The sequence below is a fragment of the Palaemon carinicauda genome, chromosome 11, assembly GCF_036898095.1.
Source record: "Palaemon carinicauda isolate YSFRI2023 chromosome 11, ASM3689809v2, whole genome shotgun sequence".
Taxonomy (NCBI): domain Eukaryota; kingdom Metazoa; phylum Arthropoda; class Malacostraca; order Decapoda; family Palaemonidae; genus Palaemon; species Palaemon carinicauda.
In genome coordinates this window covers 83,434,718-83,459,294 of record NC_090735.1, presented here as the reverse complement: position 1 = coordinate 83,459,294, position 24,577 = coordinate 83,434,718, and the positions used below count along the sequence as shown (strand labels likewise).

At 37.5% G+C, this 24,577-nt stretch overlaps 1 protein-coding gene across 1 annotated transcript in view; it reads left to right on the top strand.

The window, feature by feature from the left end:
• The window catches only part of Bulli (regulator of MON1-CCZ1 complex protein bulli), a 392,783-nt gene that overhangs the window by 46,753 nt on the left and 321,453 nt on the right, over positions 1-24,577 (top strand). The window contains exons 4-5 of the mRNA XM_068382333.1: positions 11,144-11,329; positions 24,001-24,124. Coding sequence (XP_068238434.1) covers positions 11,144-11,329; positions 24,001-24,124 — 310 coding nt within the window. The remainder of the gene's footprint in view (positions 1-11,143; positions 11,330-24,000; positions 24,125-24,577) is intronic.

Sequence of the window (24,577 nt, the reverse complement as noted above, 5' to 3'; positions counted from 1 at the left end):
TAATATTTTTCAGAGAAAGAGCGACCTTCTGCATCCTTTTTGAAAGGGCCATTAGGCTTGCAATGTCTATTTGTAATGATAAATCGTTTTGTTTGGTCCTTCAAGTTTTGTTTCATAAAATGTCCTCAGTCTGTGGTCCACAACGATGTTATTGTGTCAAATGAGAGCTCAGGCGCATGGTCTTTTGAGGTACTAGGTTTACACTCCTCTTCACAGGTATTGCCTAATATAGTGTCGGAAACTGGGTCAGAATCAGGCTTGCCAACTTCGTCTAATTTCTTTTCACCTTTATCAGTTGCTGTGTTTGTTTCAACTAAACTAGTAGTAGTAGTAGTAGGCATTTCCACACAAGTGACACTACTATTAGTATTTTCTCCAATAGCTTCACAACTGTCATTGTCCTTTGCATTTTCATTAACCACTTCTACTGTTGGGGAAAAGAAACCACTAATTTTTGGAAGCTTGGATGCCTTAATTTCATTTTCTTTTTTCTTTTTCCGCTTTTCACTGCCATTAAGATATATTTTGGGAGGCATGATATATCCAATTCACTGTAAATAAAAACTATTATTAATTGAGAAAATTATACTCTGTTATCATTTGATATGCAAAAATTCTATTGTTTTTTTGTTTGTATGGTTTTTTTACGTTGCATGGAACCAGTGGTTATTCAGCAACGGGACCAACGGCTTTACGTGACTTCCGAACCACATCAAGAGTCAACTTCTATCACCAGAAATACACATCTCTCACTCCTCAATGGAATGGCCGAGAATCGAATCTGCGACCACCGAGGTGGGACGCAAACACCATATCGACCACGCCACTGAGGCGCTATAAAAAAAATTTTGATTGATATCATTGTGAAGATATTAATTACATCTTTCTTCAATGCATTGTTCTTTCTATTACATTATTTGTATTGTGAGTCAAATATTAAAATTAAGTTCACAATTCGTAATCAACAAAATCTTTCATAAGGTGTAAGATAACTATCAGTTGTAGTCCACTTATAAAAAAATACAATGTAAAACAATCACGAAACGTGAAAAACTTCTCTCACTTTTTCCTTTAAATGATCAAAAGATATTGGCAGTCACAGGTGGTGACAACTGACAAGCTCTGGTAACTGGTGTACACGGAGGCCAGGGCTTAGACAGGAACATAACGCGTTTAAGACAAGATCTCATACGGACCTGTAGTGTATGAACAGTAATACTCCCTATGACCTCCTAACCCACAAACCATAAAGGCCATCATATACATTAACAATATGTAATGTCTTCTCAGTTTCTGTTAATAATCATTTACCAGCATTATACTGAGGAATTTGAAATATATTTTTTTTTTCGAAATCACTAAAATATTACAATAAGCAGTAGCATATTTTTTTTTCTTCTTCTTTTTACGGCCATGGGCCCATATCCCATAGGTCCCTTGGCTCCCTTTCTGTGACTCTACGTCCATGGGCCCCTTTAATCATTATAGGCCCTGGGCCCGTGGCAGTTTGCCACCTCTGCCACCCTATTGTTACGCCTCTGGCCACTGATTGATTTTTCAAAGTTTGGTAGTGACATGAGGGTATTTCTTTTGCACTATGAATAATGTTTAGGTTGCTATTTAGAGCTCATTCTTCAACAGCCTCTCCATCAGTGTTATTCTGGCTGTATCTCCATATGATGTGACTATTGAAATCTCCAATCACTAAAGATATCCTGTTTCCAAGGTTGTGATTAGGAGGCATTTAAATGCTATAGAAGGTGGTTGTTTTGTAAACAGTCATGATATTGATGGTTTTAATCTCTATATGGCCTTTTCCGTCTTGTGTATTGCGCTGCCATGGACCAGGTTTGGATGGTAGATTGCCAAATGCGTACCTGGCAATTTTGGTGATGCACGGTCATTATGTGTCTGTTGAAGACATAAGGTTAAGGTCGGAAATGCCATACTCAAAAAAAAATGTTAAGGTGCTCCTTAGTGGAGTTTACATTGTGATCCTTTTATCTTTGGATATTAATTGGGTGTGTTTTGTCATTGTACAAGGTATTATTGTTAAACAGTTGAACAGAAAATTCAGATTACCATTGATTGAATTCTGAAGAGGTTAGTTATGAGTTCTCATCAATTAAGACTGTAGTCATACAGTTTTATCAAGTCCAAGGAGTGCACCCTTGTCTTAATATATATTTAAAAGGCCAAAGGATTTCATGTGTTGAGGAATCTGGGTTTTAAATACTAAACTTTAAACATAAGTTATCACAAGTTCCACATTTCAAGTTGATTAAGTAAGGTTTTGGGAGGTCATGAACGTTTTAAAATCATTGTCTGATTCCGTATTGAGAGCAGATCGTTGAATAATGTTGAAACTTTTCAAATATCTTGTTATATCAAAGATTTTATATAAATGTAAAAGATATTTATGTATAACTTTTACTCCTAAAAATTTGAGACCCTATTCACCATGCACATATCAAGCTGGGTAGTGGTGCTTTCAGATCCTCACCAATTCCAAGTCTTTTGGTTGATGCAGAAGATACCTGTGCATCTAGATTACCTGTTTGTAATGACACTTCTGGTGCAGATTGCAAAGGGTGCTTAACTCTGTTACCTTCAAGATAGCAACAAGGTATGACTACTCTAGTTTTGATATGACATGGGTCAAAGTTTTATCATTTAAGATTTTAGTAATGGCATCTTGGAAACTTCCTGAAGTAACATTTTGGAGATACTCGAAAAGAGTGAGGAAAAATATTATCAAAGAAGAAATGAGAGGATTTTTTGGGGGGGGGGAATATCTTGTCGAACGTGAGAGCTAATATAGGGTTTTTTACAAGTGGCTCCAAAGCTGGTGCTGTCATTGGATTTGGGGTCTATAGTATATATATATATATATATATATATATATATATATATATATATATATATATATATATATATATATATATATATATATATATATATATATTATATTTATATACTGTATATATATTTTTTTTATAGAAAAGGGTCTGTTCCTAATGCAGCATCATATTTTATGATAAGAGATGCATGTTATGCTTGGCGTCTTAGAAAATATAGTATTGGTAGACTATGGCAGTTTTACTTTATTTTGTGATACCAACTCGGTTTTGCAAGTGCTAGGCGTTTATCATTCATCCAGCCCTTCAATTTTGAGATTTCATCAGTGGCTCTACATTATAAGTGCAGGAGAACATAGATAATTTTTATTTTGGTTACCCATGCACATTAATATATCTATAAAGGAGAAAGCAGGTGCTTTATTATTTACAGGGAAATTTGCAATTCCATGTCAAGATTTGAATTCACAAATCAGTTGCAATATTCTTAGATTTTGGCAAGACAAACTCCATAGTTACAAACAAAAGAAGAGAGATCACAAATATGATAGCACCATTGAAATATCTTGTTATGCCTGTGAGGTAGGAGAGAGTTATTTCAAGTTTAAAATCTGGCCACACAATTTTAGCACATGAACACAAGTGTGGAGTATGTAATGGAAGATGAAATATCATTGGAAGGAGAAAGGATTAATAAGGGAGAATCATTCAAGTATTTAGGCTGTATGATCTCTAATACAGGGTCTTTAGAATTAGGGTTTAGTGAAAGATTGAAAAAAGGAAATCAAACACTAGGTAGGTTAAGTAAGATCTGCAAATCAAATCGCCTGAAATTTCATATGAAAATAAGAATAATATCAATTTAGTGAGATCGGTGTTACTCTATGGACATGAGTTTTCGTATGAAAATGAAAGAGTCTCCAATAGATTTAGTAGATTTGGGAACAAAGCCGTCAGAAGGATATTGTAAGTTAAATGGCAGGACAGGATTAGAAGTGAAACTATAAGAGAGCTTACTCGAGTGCCATTTATGGATGAGATTATGATATGAAGTAGATGGAGATGGTTTGGGAATGCTCTTCACACTCGCTGAGAGATATTAGTTCACCAAATATTCAGCTGGGTTCCACAAGGCACTAGAAGAGTTGGGAGGCCCAAGTTTACATGGCTGAAGTCTATGAAAAGCTCAAGATAGAGACAACTGACAAAATCTAACCAAGGCCCTTTGCGTCAATTGGCGTAGGAGGAGATGATAATGATGATTTATTAATGACTAGTCATATCAAATCATATTGTGAAAATGATTTGGTTGCTCTGATTTTTATACATTGGAGGGTCAAACCCCACTATTCAGGGAATCTTTTTTTTTTTTTTTTTTTTTTTTTTTTTTTTTTTTTTTTTTTTTTTTTTTTTTTTTTTTAAGTGATGATTTCAATCATCCCATTTCTCTAGTTCTTAAAGGGGAAGTTTGATAGTTGTATTTTTTCATTTATTTTGAATGTTGCTTATATAAGATATGATCAATAACTATCCTTAAAAATATTTGTTTCCTATATTTGTATTAACCCTTTTATCCCCAAAGGACGTACTGGTACGTTTCACAAAAGCCATCCCTTTACCCCCATGGACGTACCGTTACATCCTTGCAAAAAAATGCTATACAATTTTTTTTTTCATATTTTTAATAATTTTTTGAAAAAATTCAGGCATTTTCCAAGAGAATGAGACCAACCTGACCTCTCTATGACAAAAATTAAGGCTGTTAGAGCAATTAAAAAATTATATACTGCAAAATGTGCTGGGGAAAAAATAACCCCTTTGAGGTTAAGGGTTGGAAATTTCCAAAGAGCCTGGGGGTAAAAGGGTTAAGAGTTCAAAATATACCTTCTTTTTTACCCTTATGTTAATCTAAAAATTCTTTCGCATATGACAAGGCCTTACCTTTATTCTTGAGGTTATACTTGACACTAGAAGGGTGTTGCCAGTTGTGGAGAAACAGGTTTATTGGGAGGAGGAAGTTAAAGATGTTGGAAAAGCTGGAAGAGGAGCTGGAGAGTCAGGATAAGAAGCTGCATAGTCAGGATGAGATGGGGATGCTGGAGAAGCTGGAAGAGGAGCAACAGAGGCAGAACAAGATGCTGGAGAATCAGGATGAGATAGTGGAAGAGGTGCTTGAGAATCAGGAGGTGGTGTTGGAGAAGCTACTGAGATAGAGGGTTGAGGTTTGGGTGTAGGCCTCTCTACCTTTTTTTAAAGTACATACATAGGTTTGTCTGCCAGGATTGCATCTTGTTCTCTTTCAAGATCTCCTTGTAACTCCTCACAGCATCTATGACCCCCTTGGGCTCCTCTATAAACCTTTCCATGCTAGGAGTCTGTTCCTCCAACTTTGGCTTTGCTCCCCCTAGCATGGCAAAAGCTTCTTCCAATTCTTTCTCGGTAAATATCTTGGGCTGTGGGATTGGGGTGTCTTCATCTTCTGCAATCGTCTAGGTCTCCAGCTCAATGAGGTCCTCAGCAGACAGTGCTTGGTGGGAAACGTGGTCATTTAGGTATTTCTGGGCAGAAGAAGTTTGAATATAAAGTGAGGAGGTGAACATAGGTGTTTGTGGGCACACTGATGTGGAAAGTGACATTGGAGGGAGGAGGTGATAAAATTGTAGATGAGAAAGAGTTGCATTGACTAAGAGCCAACATGCGATGTCAACCAGGAGGCAGAAATAATCGGGGAAATCCACACCAATGAGAGGCAGAGTAACGGTAATGATGAAACTTGACCAATATTGGACAACTTCAAATGACAGTGTCAGCATTGTTTACCCATGGTTGAGGATAGCAGATCTGTTAAGCTTGCCGCACACTGAGCCCGAACGGAACCACCCGATCAGAACCGAAACGTCCGATAGAAATCGAAAGCATGCATTCTTACCTGTCTGCGCACATTGGGCCAGAACAGAACGGAACTGACGCGCCAGAACATAACGGAACCGACACAGTATTCTTTGAAAGATATTTTTTCTGAAGCGTCGGTGGCGTATGACAGGCTACGCATGCGCAGAACGACTGCAGCGGTGGTTTTGGAGAGGGTAGGGACGGTTGCTGAGGAATTCGGAGGTTAGTGTGATAGCAACCATTAAAGCAGGCGGTGCTGGGTTTATGTTGTCCCGTTTTAAATGGGGGGAATAACGGTTTATATTCCCCTTCTCCCTCCCTTGATTGGCATATATTATGTATCCACATTGATTTTCTTGCTGCTTTCCCTTCTTCCTCCTCCTCTTCAGCCTCTACTGCTAGACATAGCACTAGCACTTCTTCATCGCTGCTGAGCGGTGAGTCACTCATAATTTATCGATGATAATGCAGAACACACGACCTTCTACTACCACATGTAAACAGTTAATGTAGAACACATGACCTTCCGTTCTGTGGCTTCTGGCTCAGCGTGCGCGCTGGACGTCGTTTCTGATCTGTTCTGTGGCTTCGGTGGTTTCGGCTGCGGTTCAGTTCGGGCTCAGCGTGCAGCAAGCTCTAGTGGACATCAACAGTCTTGGAATGACTGGGTCGTAGGAACGACAGGTACCAGTTTCTAACAAAATTCACACTTTAGATCCTGAATCATGCAGAAAGAAGAGATTATGTTATGAAGAGGACACCACCCAGATGATGGCCTGCTTACAGTTTTTTTTTTTTTTCTGAGAGCGCATTTCCTAGCAGCATCCCCAAGTCTGGAGTTGTAGTAGCAAAACTGTGGGTTATGGGTGTCATCCAGTGTCTGTTGGGGAACATGCATGGGACGGCATAGGTGAGGGGGAGGCGGCTTCGTCACTGCCCAGACATGATTTTAGGTGGGTGTCGATGCCATATAGTACTTACCTCCCTTTCATTTGGCATTGTATAGTCGCCCTTTTTATTATTGTTATTATTATTATTACTAGCCAAGCTACAACCCTAGTTGGAAAAGCAAGATGCTATAAGCCCAAGAACTCCAATAGGGAAAAATAACCCTGTGAGGAAAGGAAATAAGGAAATGAATAAATGATGAGAACAAATTACCAATAAATCATTCTAAAAACAGTAACAACTTCAAAATAGATATCTTATACATAAACTATTAACGTCAAAAACATATGCCATAAATAAACTATAAAAAAATTCATGTCAGCCTGGTCAACATAAAAACCTTTGCTACAACTTTGAACTTTTGAAGTTCTACTGATTCAACTACCCAATTAGGAAGATCATTCCACAACTTAGTAACGGCTGGAATAAAACTTCTAGAATACAGTGTAGTATTGAGCCTCATGATGGAGAAGGCCTGGCTATTAGAATTAACTGCCTGCCTAGTATTACGAACAGGATAGAATTGTCCTGGGAAATCTGAATGTAAAGGATGGTCAGAGTTATGACAAATCTTATGCAACATGCATGATGAACTAATTGAACGACGGTGCCAGAGGTTAATATCTAGATCAGGAATAAGAAATTTAATAGACTGTAAGGTTTTGTCCAACAAATTAAGATGAGAATCAGCAGTTGAAGACCAGACAGGAGAACAATACTCAAAACAAGGTAGAATGAAAGAATTAAAAGACTTCTTCAGAATAGATAGATCACCAAAAATCTTGAAAGACTTTCTCAATAAGCCAATTTTTTGTGCAATTGAAGAAGACACAGACCTAATGTGTTTCTCAAAAGTAAATTTGCTGTCGAGAATCACACCTAAAATTTTAAAAGTCATACAAATTTAAAGAAACATCAATACTGAGATCCGGATGTTGAGGAGCCACCATCCATGGCCTGCTTACAATCATACCTTGAGTTTTGTTAGGATTCAACTTCATACCCCATAATTGGCACCATGCACTAATTTTAGCTAAATCTCTATTAAGGGATTCACCAACCCCAGATCTACATTCAGGGGATGGAATTGATGCAAAGAGAGTAGTATCATCTGCATATGCAACAGCTTGTTTTCTAGGCCAAACAACGTGTTATGTGTATATAGTATGAAAAGTAATGGGCCAAGAGCACTACCCTGTGGAACACCGGATATCACATTCCTATACTTACTATGGGGCCCATCAACAACAACTCTTTGAGATCTATTACTTAAAAAATCAATAATAATGCTAAGAAACGACCCACCCACTCCCAACTGTTTCAGTTTGAAAACAAGGGCCTCATGATTAACACGGTCAAAGGCAGTACTAAAATCAAGGCCAATCATACGAACTTCCTGACTACAATCAAGGGATTTCTGTACAGCATTGGAGATTGTAAGAAGAGCATCACATGCTCCAAGGCCTTTTCGAAAACAAAATTGCAAACTAGGGAATAGACGATTACCTTCAGCAAACCTATTAAGCCGTTTTGCCAGAAGACGTTAAAAAATTTTAGATAATATGGGATTTATGGAAATTGGGCGGTAATCAGTGGGACTGGAACTACCATAAACACATTTACATAGAGGAGTAACATTACCAATTCTCCAACAAGTGCTAAAAGCTCCTCCTCTTGCTAACTTGCGCAAAATAACAGATAACTTTGGAGCTAAGAAATCTGCTGTCTTTATAAAAAACAAAGGAAAAATACCATTTGGGTCTACACCTCCATAAGCATCTAGGTCCATCAACAGAGTTTTAATTTCACGAGATCGAAAAGCTAAACTAGTTAGTTTAGTCTCAGGAAAACAGGAATGAGGAAGTTCAAGTTTTTCATTACTCTGTTTACTGTCAAAAACATCAGCCAAAAGGGTTGCCGTTTCCTTTGGACAGTGAGTGACTGAGCCATCTGGTTTAAGTAAAGGAGGAACTGTTGCATCAACACAAAAGAGTGCAGATTTAAGGGTAGACCACCATTTATGTTCCTGAGTTGTACCAAGTTGTTGGTAGAGTTCCTTCATAAGCAAGACATCAGCATTGGAAAGAGCCATTCGTACCGGTTCCAGAGGGCACTTTGACTAAATTAGGTTGATTTCAAGCCATACAAATAATTTCTCTCGGGCCATCAATGCCCTTTGATCCCCCAACAGTTGTTGAGAGAGCTGAAATATCTTGGATGCACAGACTGCTGGTGATGGTGAGTACTGCTCCAAGAGAAATTATTTGAGGGCATCATACTGTATGAATTTATCCCTTTGCTCACAAAGACAGTCAGGGAGATGGGGAAATCATAGAGAGGACATACTGTAATCACCTTTGCTGCTTGAGCGGGTCACACCCTTGATAGGGAACTGAATCTTGGCCTGGTGAAACCAAACAAACACACCTCTGCTGGCAATCAGAGGATATGAAGAACTGGTGAACTGGGAGGTAGACTGGTTGGTTAAGTCACTCTGTAGGTTACCATTTGGTGGGAGCAGAGTAGGAATTAATGCAAAGATAGCTCCTGGACAATTAACTTTATTTAGAGATATTATAGGTATTTATGTAATGACGGGCAAATTTCATCACAGAAAATTCCACTGTGGGTAAATTCTACCTTAGTATATTCCACTACAGAAAATTCCACCAAAAAATATGGAATGAAGGGAGCTACCATAAAGTTAATCTCAATATAATGGTTTATTTCTTAATGGTAAATATCATCCGTGACTCGATTGTTTAAACACCTAAATAAGTGGCATGAAGAGGCAATTTAGTCGCTTGTTACAGAACAGTTTTGCACCATTGTAAACACCTAAATGAGTGCATGGCATGAATAGCCAATTCTGGTATTTGTCACAGAATAGGTATACACCCGTGTTACACCCTTCTGAACAGAATTTGGTTGGTGCTTCTATTTTTCTTTCTATTCAATTAAACTTTGAAACTCTAAACCATGACAAACTGTATCTTATAACTTATGCAAGAAGAGCAAAAAAAAGCTATGTGATAAAAGAATTATATTTATGAAAAGCATGCAAATAACAGTAACAAAACTGGCAATAAAAAGATTTGTATAAATGGTTTTCAAATTAGACTACATATAACTCAACTGCCGTGAGCCAGTTATTCTATCAAGGGGATGCCATAATCATGCAGGAAGCAGTGCATACCCGATCGGCAGTTTTTTTTTTTAATGAACAGTGTGATACATGGGGAGTAATAGCTATTAATGTAAAAAATCCATAAGGTCGATATTGCCATAAAATAGATAACATAACAATGGAATGATAACAGTTGAAATTAGCTTATTACATTCAATAATTTTTGACGTAGAATTTGATGACGCTCGCAGTATTGAAAAAAAAAAGTAGATGGGGCATCCTTCTTTATTTGTACATGCATTTCTTGCTGCACATACACTACTTTCTAACTCATCCATTTTTTCTGTGTAGAAGCTGCACACGTGTGTAGTCTCTGTCTGACCAATATTGTTAGTGAGCAGGTGGGAGGGTGGGAGGGTGCCTGGAACCCAATTTGAAATTCTTCTTGAGACATTCTCCCTTGGATGATTGAACTGCCATGGATAGCTTTCAATACTGGTATCTGCAGTATTTGGGTTATTGTGGTTAAGTGAGCCACCGTATGGTGATTCCACACATCATGAGGGGTACTATGCATTCATAAAAGATTTATATTTATTATTGTTATTATTATTATTATAATTATTATTATTATTTTTATTACCTAAGCTACAACCCTAGTTGGAAAAGCAGGAAGCTATAATCCCATGGGCCCCAACAGGGAAAGTAGCCCAGGTAGGAAAGGAAACAAGGAAAATCAAATATTTTAAGAACAGCAACAACATTAAAATAAATATTTCCTATATAAACTATAAAAACTTTACCAAAATAAGAGAAAATTAGAAAGAATAGTGTGCCTGAATGTACCCTCAAGCAAGAGAATTCTAACCCAAGATAGTATAAGACCATGGTATAGCAGTTATGGCACTACCCCTGACTAGATAACAATGGTTTAATTTTGGAGTGTCCTTCTCTTAGAAGAGCTGCTTACCATAGCTAAAGAGTCTCTTCTCCCCTTACCAAGAAGAAAGTAGCCATTGAACAATTGCAGTGGGGTAGTTAACCCCTTGGGTGAAGAAGAATTGTTTTTTTTATCTCAGTGTTTTCAGGTGTATGAGGACAGGGGAGAATCTGTAAATAATAGGCCATACTATTTGGTGTATGTGTAGGCAAAGGGAAATTGAACCGTAGCCAGAGAGAAGGAACCAATGTAGTACTGTTTGACCTGTCAAAAGACCCCATAACTTTCTAACTCTCTTGTAGCCCTATTGTCAAATGCCTTGTTGAGTAAGGCGTACTGTATATTAACACAGTAACATTTAATTATTTTTTTTTTCAGACATCTTTGCTGTTTGACATTGCATTGGGTGGAGAAGTCAGTAGTGGAGTTACTTCAGTGTTTCCAATTACAGTTCCAAAGTCTGTAAAGCCATTTTTACTCACAGAACTAGGTGCAGTTCCAACTTCAGCTCGGCCAATATCTGTGCCTTGTCAGCTGTATGCACCTACTTGGGTTGTATTTCAGGTATGTACTGTACAACGGTTGATAGTTAGTTTCTTGTCTTTGTGTTCATTATTCATAGGAAAACAATGTACTGTTTTATAGTTTGTGTACAGTACCTTTCCTTAATTTTTGCAATATTATATTGAAGTCTTTAATTATAGTTTAGAAAAGCATTTAAAGAATGATTTAGATTTTTTTTTTTCAAACATAGAAAAGCATAGTATTGATATGGTAAGTAGTTCCCCTATGATATATTACTGATTTTGCAGTCATAATTGGTGTCAATTATTGTAAAACTCTGTACAGTAGTCTATAAGACCAAACCCTAGCCTAATATATTTCACTTCAAACTCTGACCAAATACTGCTAAGTATAATAATTAGCTTATGCAAAGACTCTTAGTGCTTTATGACTTTTGAAATACAGTAATCCCTGTTGCATGCCCAATAATAGATCAAAGAGGATTGCAGATAAGGCTATAATGCAGTTAAGGAAACGTAATTTACTCTAGCATAGGCTGTCACCTCTAAACCTTGGCATTACAAATATACACCAAATTGATATTAACGCCTGAAATCCAATTAAACCATAGCCAAACCACAACACTTTATCTAGTAGATCACTGTGCAGAATTCAAGAACTGCCAAGGTACGCTACTGGAAATCTCAGTTAATCACTACTAAAGTTTTACAATATGTTACTGTACTACAGTCAGTCCTCATTCATCGCGGATTTGGTCCTTTGCAATACAGAGAACCGTATAACCTATTATATAAAAAGATCACGTATTTAGGGTTTTGGGGTAAGTACAGTACGTACTCTCGTGGCCTGACAATTTTACACCAACTGTGTTCTCTGGCACCAGGCATGCTTTGCACCGTTTCCCTCTCTACACAGTGCAACACCCCATCTCTTGCTGAATTGGCCTGAGTCTCGCATTGTCTCTCCTCGTGTGTCCGTCTCCCACTTCAGTTGTATGTGTGCAGAATCGCTTTGTGATGTAAAAAAAAAACCTGTACATATCCAGAGTGTTTATGGTGATTTTAGTATAAAATGTGATACGTACCCTATGCTACCCCATACGCCAAGCAGTAGACAGCTCAAGAGTTGCATCAAGTCCACACTTATTGCATAGAATTTTGTACGTAAATGGTTAGTGGTGTTAGATTGATACTTTTTCTTATAATTTTTCTTGTTAGTGTATTCATTGTAATAAGAGTTATTGTTATATTAACTACTCTACTATACAGTACTCTACAGTTTGAATAGTATAACATGATGCCCCAAAAATGGGAGACTGCTCTTTGTTGTCTCCGCATTGGTTACACTCACATGACACGAGTTTCTTTTAACTGGCTAACGTCAACCTTATTGCGACGGCTATTTGATACCCTTAACAGAAAGGCATTTGTTGACTGAATACCTAGGATGGCAGGTTCATCCTTGCCAAGATTCTCGGACACGATGTGTCATACAATATTAGCGGCATTTTTAGATTCATCTCAAAAACAGGTCTTTTGAAAGATATTTAACTTTTATAATGATATATTTGCTTTTTAGGATTTAGTTAAATATTCTATTATTCTATTTATAACAAATGATATTGGCATCAATGGCCTTCAATGTCAGGATGCCAGAAAATTTCAAATCAATCAATTAATTTAATAGACGATTGATCCCCACTAAAACCTCTTGTCATATTTAGCCACATGGGATAGGAGGAGTTGCCTCCTCTGATAAGAGGTGGATAACTGGCTTGCTCCTTCTTTGGAAACCAACATGGCCCTCAGTATTGAAAACTCAAACTCAGGTTCTAATATTTTAATGTTAGAACGTAATTCACGGCATGTAAAGAATGATTATAAGAGAGAGAGAGAGAGAGAGAGAGAGAGAGAGAAATGATGACAGGGCAGCAAAAATATAGAAAAGCAAATACAGTATTAGCTGGTCACTATGAAAAATTATGAAAAAAATATAATTTTGGAATTTGAACATGGAAGACATGAGCACGAGAATGTTTTTGAACTTAACCCTTTTACCCCCAAAGGACGTACTGGTACGTTTTACAAAAGCCATCCCTTTACCGCCATGGACGTACCGGTACGTCCTTGCAAAAAAATGCTATGAAAATTATTTTTTTCATATTTTTGATAATTTTTTGAAAAAATTCAGGCATTTTCCAAGAGAATGAGACCAACCTGACCTCTCAATGAGAAAAATTAAGGCTGTTAGAGCAATTTGAAAAATATATACTGCAAAATGTGCTGGGAAAAAAATAACCCCTTTGGGGGTTGAGGGCTGGAAATTTCCAAATAGCCTGGGGGTTAAAGGGTTAATAGGGAAATAGTTAATATATATGGAGGGCAGCCAAAAAATTTTCCCCAGGGAAATGCAAGTCTCCTGATAGAGACACTATCCCCAGTACAAAGTGAAAGATTAAAAACACTTTCAACATTGGATGGTCCTAGTGTCAAATGCTTTTCGCACCTCATTTTCAACCAGAGTAATGGTGTCATATATGCTCCAGAATTGCTAGACATAAAGAAAAATAAATTGAGAATGAACTGAATTAGTCAAGGAGTAGTAAATGTAATTTGAAGGAAAAAGAGAGTTTGAGAACAACATGATCATCTTGTTACTTTGCTTGTAACATTTGATCAATATAGACCACCTAATGTTATTAAAGCAGGATGGCTATCTTTGATGGTGAAACTAAACATCCCTTCACCTTTGCAATGTTATCATTGCCAAATGTATGACCATTTAAGTCAGAAGTGTAAGGAAAAACTAGATAATAAGCCAGCTGTTTGTGCCAACTGTGGAAAAAGTCATGGAGCATCCACAGAAAATCCAAGTTGTATACATTGTGGGGAAGGACTCCCAGCTATATCTAAAAGCTTCGTCAAGTTTATTTTTGAAAAATGAATTCAGGCCATTAGGACCATGGAAAGGGTTACTTTCAAAGAGGCTGGTAAAACAGCTAGTGAAAAGCAGATAAGGACAGGGCATCCTTTTTCACTGGTTTTGAAGAAAAACTAGTCAAACCACTGACAAAAATAATATCCTCACTTCCAACATAAAGAAAGATATGAAAGTAGTTGAAGAAGATGAAAGTCCCATTGAAAATTTATACACAGAGAGTGTAGAAAAATAATACAGATACCTATATATCAGAAACGTATTCAAAAGCCATCTACTCCCATTCTAAACAATAGTACAAACCTCTCTCAGGCCATGTCCTTTTCCTGATTTGATGGAGGTGCCACTTAAAACCAATTACTTGGTGCACCTGTATTTGGGGAGGTGCAAAACCCTGGTAGCTCACGACCTCTTCATCGAAAGAGAGAGACTTCCATCTCTCTCGCCCCCTTCCATAAGAAACATTAAAGTTATGACTATATAATAAGCTCCCACGAAACATTCGAATGATTGAAAACATTAAGGCTTTCAAGAGAAAACTGAAGACTTTCTTTTTTAAAAAAACTTACTACAGTGATGATTTAACAGTAAATGAACAATACGGGATCTGAAACGATAAATACTCTGAACGAACAAGGTAAAAGGTCCTGTAGAGAGTAGGGTTCTCTTGCTTTATGGGACTGGAAAAGCAGCCATCAAAGTAAGTAAGTAAGAGTAAATAAATATTGGGTCTCGTCTGCTGATGTTTCTGATCAATTGAAAGACAACTTGAATAGATCGGAAATTAAAGTTGAGGTGTACCATCCACCTCAACAATTAAATCAAAAGGACACAAAGAAAATGAAAAACACAAAACCTAATATATCACGACCCTCTCTAGAGAAAACAGCGGGAAATAGTTTTAGATCAAAGATTGCCAAGGGGAAGGCTTCATCCAAGGTGTCTTACAAAACATAAACCATAGTGTTTTCCTCCATTCTACAATCGAGTTGTCAGGGTTTGAGGGCCAAATATGATGAAATTAAGCTCCTCATTTATAAGCACTCCCCTATAACTGTATGTCTACAGGAGAGCAAGCTCGATGCTGATACTCCTTGTCCTTGAGAGTATATTGGCAATAGGACACTATGTGATCAATGAGCAGAGGGCCATGGCGGAAGTCTTATCTACGTTCATCAAGATGTTCCCTAAATATCTTTGTCTATCTGTATCCCTCTACAGGCAGTGGTACAAATATATATAGGAAGATAATAAACAATCTGCTCTCTTTACTTGCCCCCAAATGATAACATCTCGTATGATAATTTATTAGAGCTAATTCAACAACTACCACAACTTTTTCTCTTGCTTGGAAATATTAATAGTAGACATCCTTTTTGTTGCAATATTTTAGCAAACTCAAAGGGTAGTATTATATCATCAGTTGTGGAGAATGAAGATGTAGGACTCCTTAATAGAGGAGAACCCACACACTTTTATATTCAGAAAGGTACATTGTCATGCATTGACCAAATCAATTGCAAGGTCTAACTGCCTTCTCGATTTTAAATCGAGAACATCAGATGACTGGCATAGTAGTGATCATGCTCCAATCTTTATAAACACCAACAATGGTCCGCCTTTACAGAGATTGCACAGAGATTGCCATGATGGAAATTTGACAAGGCGAACGGGGATAGATTTTGTGAGCTAAGCAAAATTGAAAGGAATGTAGAACAGTTTTAAAGTGTTAATGATCCCATAGACTTACTGAATGGAACTCTTCATACAACAGGAGTCAATTCAATTTCCAAAACAACAGGGTTATTCAATTGACAACCAGTCTTATTGTGGTTGTCAGAACTAACTGTCCTGCACAAAGCCTCAAAAAGTTCTTTAACTCGATTGTGCAGACACCGTACTGAGGAGAATTTAATTATATACAAGAAATGTAGACCACGGTTACGCTGTGCCATGAAAGAAGCTAGGTGCCAGTCTTGGGTGTCTTTTGTTTCCTCCATTAAAAGTAGAACACCACCATCTTCTGTGTAGAGGAAAGTAAAAAAGATAGCAAGCAAATTCACCCCTAACCCACCACCAGTGTTGAAAATGAATTATCAGTATGTGACTGGAGCAAGTGATGTTAGCAGTAAAGGAGCCTTGAAGAAAAGAAAATGATGGAACAGAAAAGGAAGAGTTATATAATTCTCCTTTTGCTGAAAGACAATTTGATTGTGGAGGGTTTATTTTATTTTTTTGTTGTTGTTTGCCAAATCCACACACACAGAGAGAGAGAGAGAGAGAGAGAGAGAGAGAGAGAGAGAGAGAGAGGATTGTTTGTTGTGAGAAAGACTGTTGGTATAATTGAGGGTTTTTGTATACTTTTTTAGCTAGCTTAGGACAGTGGTGAATATCTTGAAGGAATGCTTTTTTTATTTGACTGCTGCCAGAGGCAGTTCAATGTGGTTGTGAGCGCTGGGACTATTTTCGACCAGCTTGGAAGAGATTTGTTAATTTCAACAGTAAGTACATTTTTATTTATCTTTGCTATGAGTGATTCTGAATGATAGAAACACTTTATTATTTATCTTTGATTATGGTGCGATAGTTTACTTAGCTAGGAGTGTTTGTAAGTGTTTTTCTTTTTTTTATTTGCAGGCCGTAATTCCTTCTTTGGAGAGATTATTATTTGAATGTATATTTATTGTTGCTGACCAGCCTGTAATAGTGAATTTTGTTTGGATTGCTCTTTCGGTCTGCACAACCGTTGGTGGCCTGGCCTGTGGTAGAGGATTTTGTTTGGACTGCTCTTTTCTACTGCTGGTGCTGATGATGATAACCACGACCCCAATCAGGGAGGCAGTTGTGGCAAATTGCCACTCAGTTAGTGTGTTAACCACAGAACTGTGGTAGTGTGCCGTAAAAGACATTTCAGCTTTGTGTGGACGACAGTGTTGGTGTCCCATAATATATAAGAACACATATTTATTTTGTTGTTAGTGGGTTTAATTTTAAATTTTGTTATTTTTTTTTGTGGGGTGGGGTTATTTGAATGGTGTTACGTTTATTGTATATTTAGTGTTAAGTTTATGATTAGTTTTAAGTGTGATTATTATTTTGATTGAGGATGGATTTGTGTTAAGCGTTTTAGTTTTAAGGAATATAGTATAAAGGTTATGTTGTGTCTTTATTTCCCTTGTGTGCAAGAGTCCAGCTGTAAGATGACTGTAGTAGAAAGTTACTTTTGAGGAGATTATTGCCAGTAAGTGAGATTCAAGTGTTTGGGGGCTGCTTTTGTGTGCATCCCGCCTCAATACAGCCCCATGACCCTATGGAATTCCATATGCAGTTATTTATTTTAAGCTTTGTTAACAGAGTATGGCATGATCATGATTATCCAAGTGTTTGAGAACCAGCTATTATTTTAGCCTTTTTAAAACCCGGTAAGGAGAAGTTTTTAGCAGCAAACTATTAACCAATTGCATTGACATCATGCCTATGTAATATCATGGAGGAGAGGGTAATGCAAGACTGGTGTGGTACCTAGAAAAGAAGGTTATTTTATCACTTATCCTGTATGGATTTAGAAAAAAACACTTAACAACTTATGTGTTGATATGACTTTGAGTCTTCTATTTGCGAGGCCTTTGCTTCCAAACAGCACCATGTAAGTCTTTTTTTATCTTTAAAAGGTATGAGATACTGCATGGAGAAATGGTATACTTAAAGCATTCATTATTTGGGATTATGAGGAGAGCAACCATTGTTCATTCAATCATTTATATCACGTAGATTTTTTCACGTAGAATTTTTTAATGAGTGGGGTAAGCTCTATCAGAGAGGAATGTCAGGAAGAAGGAGTTCCTCAGGGTAGTGTGCTAAGTGTAACCCTATTTGCAATAACCATTAATGGGATATCTTCTGTCATTCCCAAAGATATTATTTCAACACTACTTGTAAGATGATCTCTCCATATCATTTGCTGAGGCAAGAATGGCAATGGTTGAGAGAAAACTACCTCTCTCAGTAGACAAAATTGTTCAGTGGGCTGATATGAATGGGTTTAAGATTCCGACAAGCAAAACTACTGTTGTCCATTTCTGTCATATTTGGGGAGTACATCCCGACCCTAATATGTACATCGTAGGTCAATGGATCCCATGTGTAAGTGCAGCTAGGTTTTTAGGCTTGATATTTGATTGTTTATTGACATGGGTTCCTTGCTTAAAAGCAGTAAAATTAAAATGTCTTGATGCTTATAAGCTTTTAAAAATTTTGCACCATACATCAATGCAGGCAGACCACAAGACTATTATAGGGCCATAATTTTTTCAAAAATTAGTTATGGGCGTGAAATATATTCCTCAGCCATTCTAAGCCAATTAAAGACTTTAGAATCTATACACTATACTGGTATCAGATTGGCAACAGGAGCATTTAGAACTTTGCATATCCCAAGCTTCCTTGCTGATGCTGAAGAATTACCGTTAGACCTCTACCAAAAGTCTTCCATTTTACGGTATTGGTTTATGTTGCAAAGACTTCCTAATTGTTTACCCTATCAGACCTCAAACCATGTAAAGTACACAAAATACTTTGAGTTACCCCCAAAATATCGTCAACCTAATGGTATTCGTGTAAAGAAATTGCTACACAGTCTTAGCATAGCTAGAAGTAAGATGTTTCCATTTACTATAATATATCATCAACCCCTCTTTGGAGATTACCAAAGATATCTTTTTGTAGGTACAGTGGAACCTCTACATCCGATCGTATCTACATCCGAATTTTCCAACATCCGAAGTAAAATTCGAGCAAGTTTTTGACTCTACACCCGAATTTTATTTCGACACACGAAGTAGCAATTTTCGTCGTACCGGTTGTATCCGAATTTTTCGACACGCGAAGTACAATTCGAACACGTTCCGACTCTACACCCGAATGTTTTTTTCGACACCCGAAGTAAACAATACTCGTACGCGTAGTCGGTGCTCATAGCGCCTGAAGTGTTTTTTATTTCCGCCAATAGAAGGCAGCACATCGACCTCGGAGGGACGCTCAATTAGCGCAGCTTGGGTCAGTCCTCTGTTCTCGTCGGCTTCTTGCGGTTGTGCTCTTTGCGTTGTGATATTAACTGTGAATTAATCGTGATTTTTTACGTGCATCCATTAACGATAATTTACGTAAATCATGGGTCCAAAAAGGCTTAGTTTTTCCAGTGGTAGTGGTAGTGGTGAGAAAAGGAAGAAGGAAATGCTTTCTATAGAAATTAAGCAGGAAATTATTGAAAAACATGAGCGTGGCATCCGCGTGAGTGAACTTGCTAAACAGTATGGCCGTAATATGTCGATGATCTCGACAATCCTTAAACAGAAGGAAGCTATTAAAGCAGTGAAACCTTCTAAGGGGATCACTATAATTTCCAAACGCCGTACCCCTATCATAGAAGAGATGGAACGACTTCTACTAGTGTGGATTAAGGATAGAGAGATCGTTGGCGACACCATCACCGAAACCGATATCTGCGAGAAGGCGCACGCCATCTTTACGGACTTGAAGGAGGAAAGCTCTGTGGGTGATGCTGGGGAGAGTTCAACCGAGCCTTCCTCAGATGATTTCAAGGCATCTCGTGGCTGGTTCGAGAAATTTAAGAAACGGTCCGGGATTCATTCAGTTGTTCGCCACGGAGAGGCTGCTAGTGCGGACACAAAGGCTGCAACTGACTTTGTTAAGAAATTTGAAAATATCGTAAAGGAAGAAGGCTACGTAGAGCAGCAGGTGTTCAATTGTGATGAAACCGGGCTGTTTTGGAAGAAGATGCCGAGTCGAACCTACATCACTGCTGAAGAGAAGAAATTGCCTGGGCATAAGCCAATGAAGGATCGGTTGACTCTTGCTCCATGTGCCAACGCTAGCGGGGACTTTAAAGTCAAGCCCTTGCTTGTTTACCATTCGGAGAACCCTAGGGCCTTTAAAGCACACAACGTCGATAAGGATCAGCTTCATGTTTTCTGGCGATCCAACTCGAAGGCCTGGGTCACTAGGCAATTCTTTGTGCAATGGGTAAACCAAGTTTTCGGTCCTTCTGTGAAGAAGTATCTTCATGAGCAGAAATTGCCTTTAAAGTGCCTGCTATGCCTTGACAATGCACCCGCTCACCCCCCCGGACTTGAAGATGATATCTTCGATGAATTCAAGTTCATAAAGGTGCTGTATCTTCCACCAAATACCACCTCTATCCTCCAGCCCATGGACCAGCAAGTCATCTCTAATTTTAAGAAGCTGTACACCAAGCACTTATTCAAGCAGTGCTTTAATGTCACGCAAAGCACCAACTTAACTTTGAGTGAATTTTGGAGGGGCCACTTCAATATCGTGCACTGCTTAAAGATCATTGATCAGGCTTTGGTGGGATTAACTCGACGGACCCTCAATTCTGCATGGAAGAAGCTGTGGCCTGATGCAGTTTCTCCCCGAGATTTCGAGGGTTTTGACCCCGAACCTGATCCCGTGGTCGGTGCAGCGGAAGCCGTAGAGGAAATAGTCTCCCTTGGCAAGTCCATGGGTCTGGAGGTCAACGCAGATGACGTTACGGAACTCGTCGCCGAACATCACGACGAACTGACGACGGATGAGCTCAAGGAACTCCATGCTATGTCGGAGCACATGAGTGATGACGAGGAAGAGAGCGAGGAGGTAGAACATGTGTTAGGTTCAGCGCAAATAAAAGAGGTGTTAGGAAAATATCAAGACGTGGTCGACTTCATCGACAAATACCATCCAAAGAAATTGCAGGTTTGTCGTGTAGTTTCTCAATTCGATGATGTTTGCCTAACGCACTTTCGAAACATTCTGAAAAGCCGTACGAAGCAATTATCTATCGATGCTTTCTTTAAAAAAACTGCGAAGCGAACTCGCGATGAAGAGGATGTAAGTGAACCGAAGAAAACGGCAAAGAGTGAAGAGGAAGAAAGTGAAACACAGAAAACGGAAAAGAGTGAAGCAAAAGAAATTCAGTCAATTTTAAATGTAAGTGATAGTGATTAAAATTACGTAATCATCAAAAAGAAAAAAAGAAAATGTAAAAAAAAATATAAAATATAAAAATAAAAAAAAAAATAAGCTAAGTTATGTTAAAGTTCACTTAGTGTAAGTTAGAATAAGTTACGGTAGTGTTACGTTTATCGTAGTTAACCTCTCTACCTCCTCGCCGTCCGTCTGTCTCCTCTCTCCTCTCTGCGTAGCGAAGACGAACAACACCTGCGCTGGAGTTTCTAAGGTAAAGTGACGCGAAAAACCCGTTTCTTATTTATCATTTTTTGCTAATTCTTCTTATTTACATGTCTATTCTTCTTATTTACATGTCTATTATCTAATTTAGTGTTCATTATTCTCATGGGAAAGTTATGTGTAGTAGTTTATTAAGAAGTTATCATAGGTTTTTGGGCTCAACCACGGATTAATCCTATTTCAATGTATTCTTATGGGAAAATTCGTTTCGACATCCGATCAATTTCTACATCCGAAGTTGGTTCTGGAACGGATTAAATTCGTATGTAGAGGTTCCACTGTAGTAGGTTGGCCAGGGCACCAGCCACCCGTTGGGATACTATTGCTATAGAGTTATGGGGTCCTCTGAAAGGCCAGACAGTATTACGTTGGATCCTTCTCTCTGGTTATGGTTCACTTTCCCTGTGCCTACACATACACTGAATAGTATGGCATTTTCTTCACAGATTCTCCTCTGTCCTCATACACTTGACAACACTGAGATTAGCAAATAATTCTTCTTCACCCCACGGGTTAACTACTGCACTGTACTTGTTCAGTGGTTTCTTTCCTCTTGGTAAGGTAGAAGAGAGACTAGCTATGGTAAGCAGCTCTTCTAGGAGGACACTCCAAAATCAAACCATTGTTTCTAGTCTTGGTTAGTGCCATAGCGTGTGTACCATAGTCTTCCACTGTCTTGGGTTAGAGTTCTCTTGCTTGAGGGTACACTCGGGCATAGTATTTCATCTTATTTCTCTTTCCGTTGTTTTGTTTTGTTTTTATCATTTATATAGGAAATATTTATTTTGATGTTACTGTTCTTAAAATATTTTATTTTTCCATTTTCTTTTCTTCATTGGGCTTATAGCATCCTGCCTATCCAACTAGAGTTGTAGCTTAGCAAGTAATAATAATAATAATAATAATAATAATAATAATAATAATAATAATAATAATATAAATATAAATAATGATAATGATGTTGAGGATAAAAAAATATGACTGACATAGAAGCCAGAGGTCTTTTTATGGAACATGTAGCAGAACACATGGAATCGACCTTTTTTTCCTTGTTTCTTTTCCTCATTGGGCTTATAGCATCCTGCTTTTCCAACTAGGCTTGTAGCTTAGCAAGTAATAATGATAATAAGTATAATATCATCATCATCATCATCATCATCATCATCATCATAATAATAATAATGATAATAATAATAATAATAATAATAATGTTGAGGATAAAAAGAATATGACTGACATAGAAGCCAGGGAATCGACTTTTATATATATACTGATAGCTCCAAATCTGATGCTATTGTTGGATTTGGAGTACATAGTAATGCTTTTTATTGTAGAGGTACACTTCTAATAGCTTCCATATTCACTGCCGAACTGTATGGCACACTAACCACTAATGAGAAAATTGACTTGGAGGAGGAGGGTAATTTTAAAATTTTTATTGGTGTAAGGAGTGTCCTTTAAGCTTTAGAAGTTTTTGATTCCAGTTACCCTTTAGTTTTAAAGATTTTAAAGAGGACATATCACTTGAAAAAACTAATTATTTGAAGAAGAAAAAAAAAAATTGTAACCTTAACCAGGTTAGTGGATTTATATCATTTTATGTGCTGCGTGTATTGCATTTATAGGGAAATAATTCAGAAGTTTTTAATGACAATAAAAAAATTAAAAATCAATATTGTTAAGAATGGCTTTCGTCTCCCCCCCCACCCCCCACCTTGGACATAACCAGGGGCCTGGACCCCAACTTAGTCATCTCCCACATGGGCATCAATAGGGGTTGACAGCTCTGTTTGTCATACACGTTTGTGAGATGCCTTAGTTATATGGCTAATAATTTGGCCTTATTGCCAACAAGGCTGTGTCCTTAAGCATATAAGCATGTAAAGCATACCTAAATTTCCTGAGAAAGTGTCAGGCAAAACATATTAAATTGTACCGTTTTGGGGTCTAAAAACTGCATATAAAATCAGAGTGAACAAGGGCATTTGTGGTCTATCTTTGATTCCAAGATTTGGAAGACTTCACTATACTGGTAGAACAGGCCTGCATACGAGAGGGCGGACATCGCCGTTCAACTTATATCTATGTAGTATTGTGGTAAAGGGACCTGATTGGTTGTTGTGGTTTTTATTTGTAATTTTGAGTAAACTAGAATTGCCATATGAATTTGGGTAATATTCAATGAGATAATGGAAATATGGTAATGAGGTCATGCCCCATTTAATGGAAATCTCTCATCCCTTCAGGTAGCTAGGTCTTTATATTAATGGTGTACAGTGTAATGTTACTTACTTCAGTTAGAAGCCTATGTCTATATTAGGCATGTATTTGTTGCCTTAAAATAAAATAATGTTTCAACTGTATTATTTTTTTTTAGATTGAAACTATACATGATTAGATTTGTGTTGTTTAGAATTCAATATCGTTGATAAATATTCAGAAAATTAAAATACTGGTGTGATTTTCATACATTATTTTGTGATCCTGAAAATATTTTTCCACAGCCTGATATTGTAATAGATGCAAGACTTGGATGTATGTGGCATTTACGTCTTTGCCTGGAAAATTTGGTTAAAGCTGTTGAAGACAAAAGTCAATTAGTTGACTGTTTATTAAGAAGACAACAAGGTATGTACTGTAGTTACATTATTTTGTAAAGTTTTGAAAATTTTGATTAAAGTACAAATGATAAGCAATTGATGTAGTAGTAAACATCAGTGACAAGGCAGAATGACATAGATAGCTTCAATCAATCTGTCATTTATTTAAAAATGCCTTTTTGATTTATTTTATAACTTCTCACTTAAAATGATTTTGTTTCAGAACGAATTATGAACAATTACAGCTATAATGAAATTATTTCACTTAAGCTGGTCAGTATTCATTGTGATGTAAGTTTTGAGGTACAGGCTCAATTTATGTATAGATTACAAATGAAGTTATAGATTGAATTTCATTGGTTAGCCCTGCTAAAGAATAATAACCCCTATGCTGAGTGGCATTAGTCAAACCCCTTGGAAAGTCTGTGGAGACCTCATAGTATAGTTGCCAGCATTTATTCCGGTACAATTCATGGGGAGC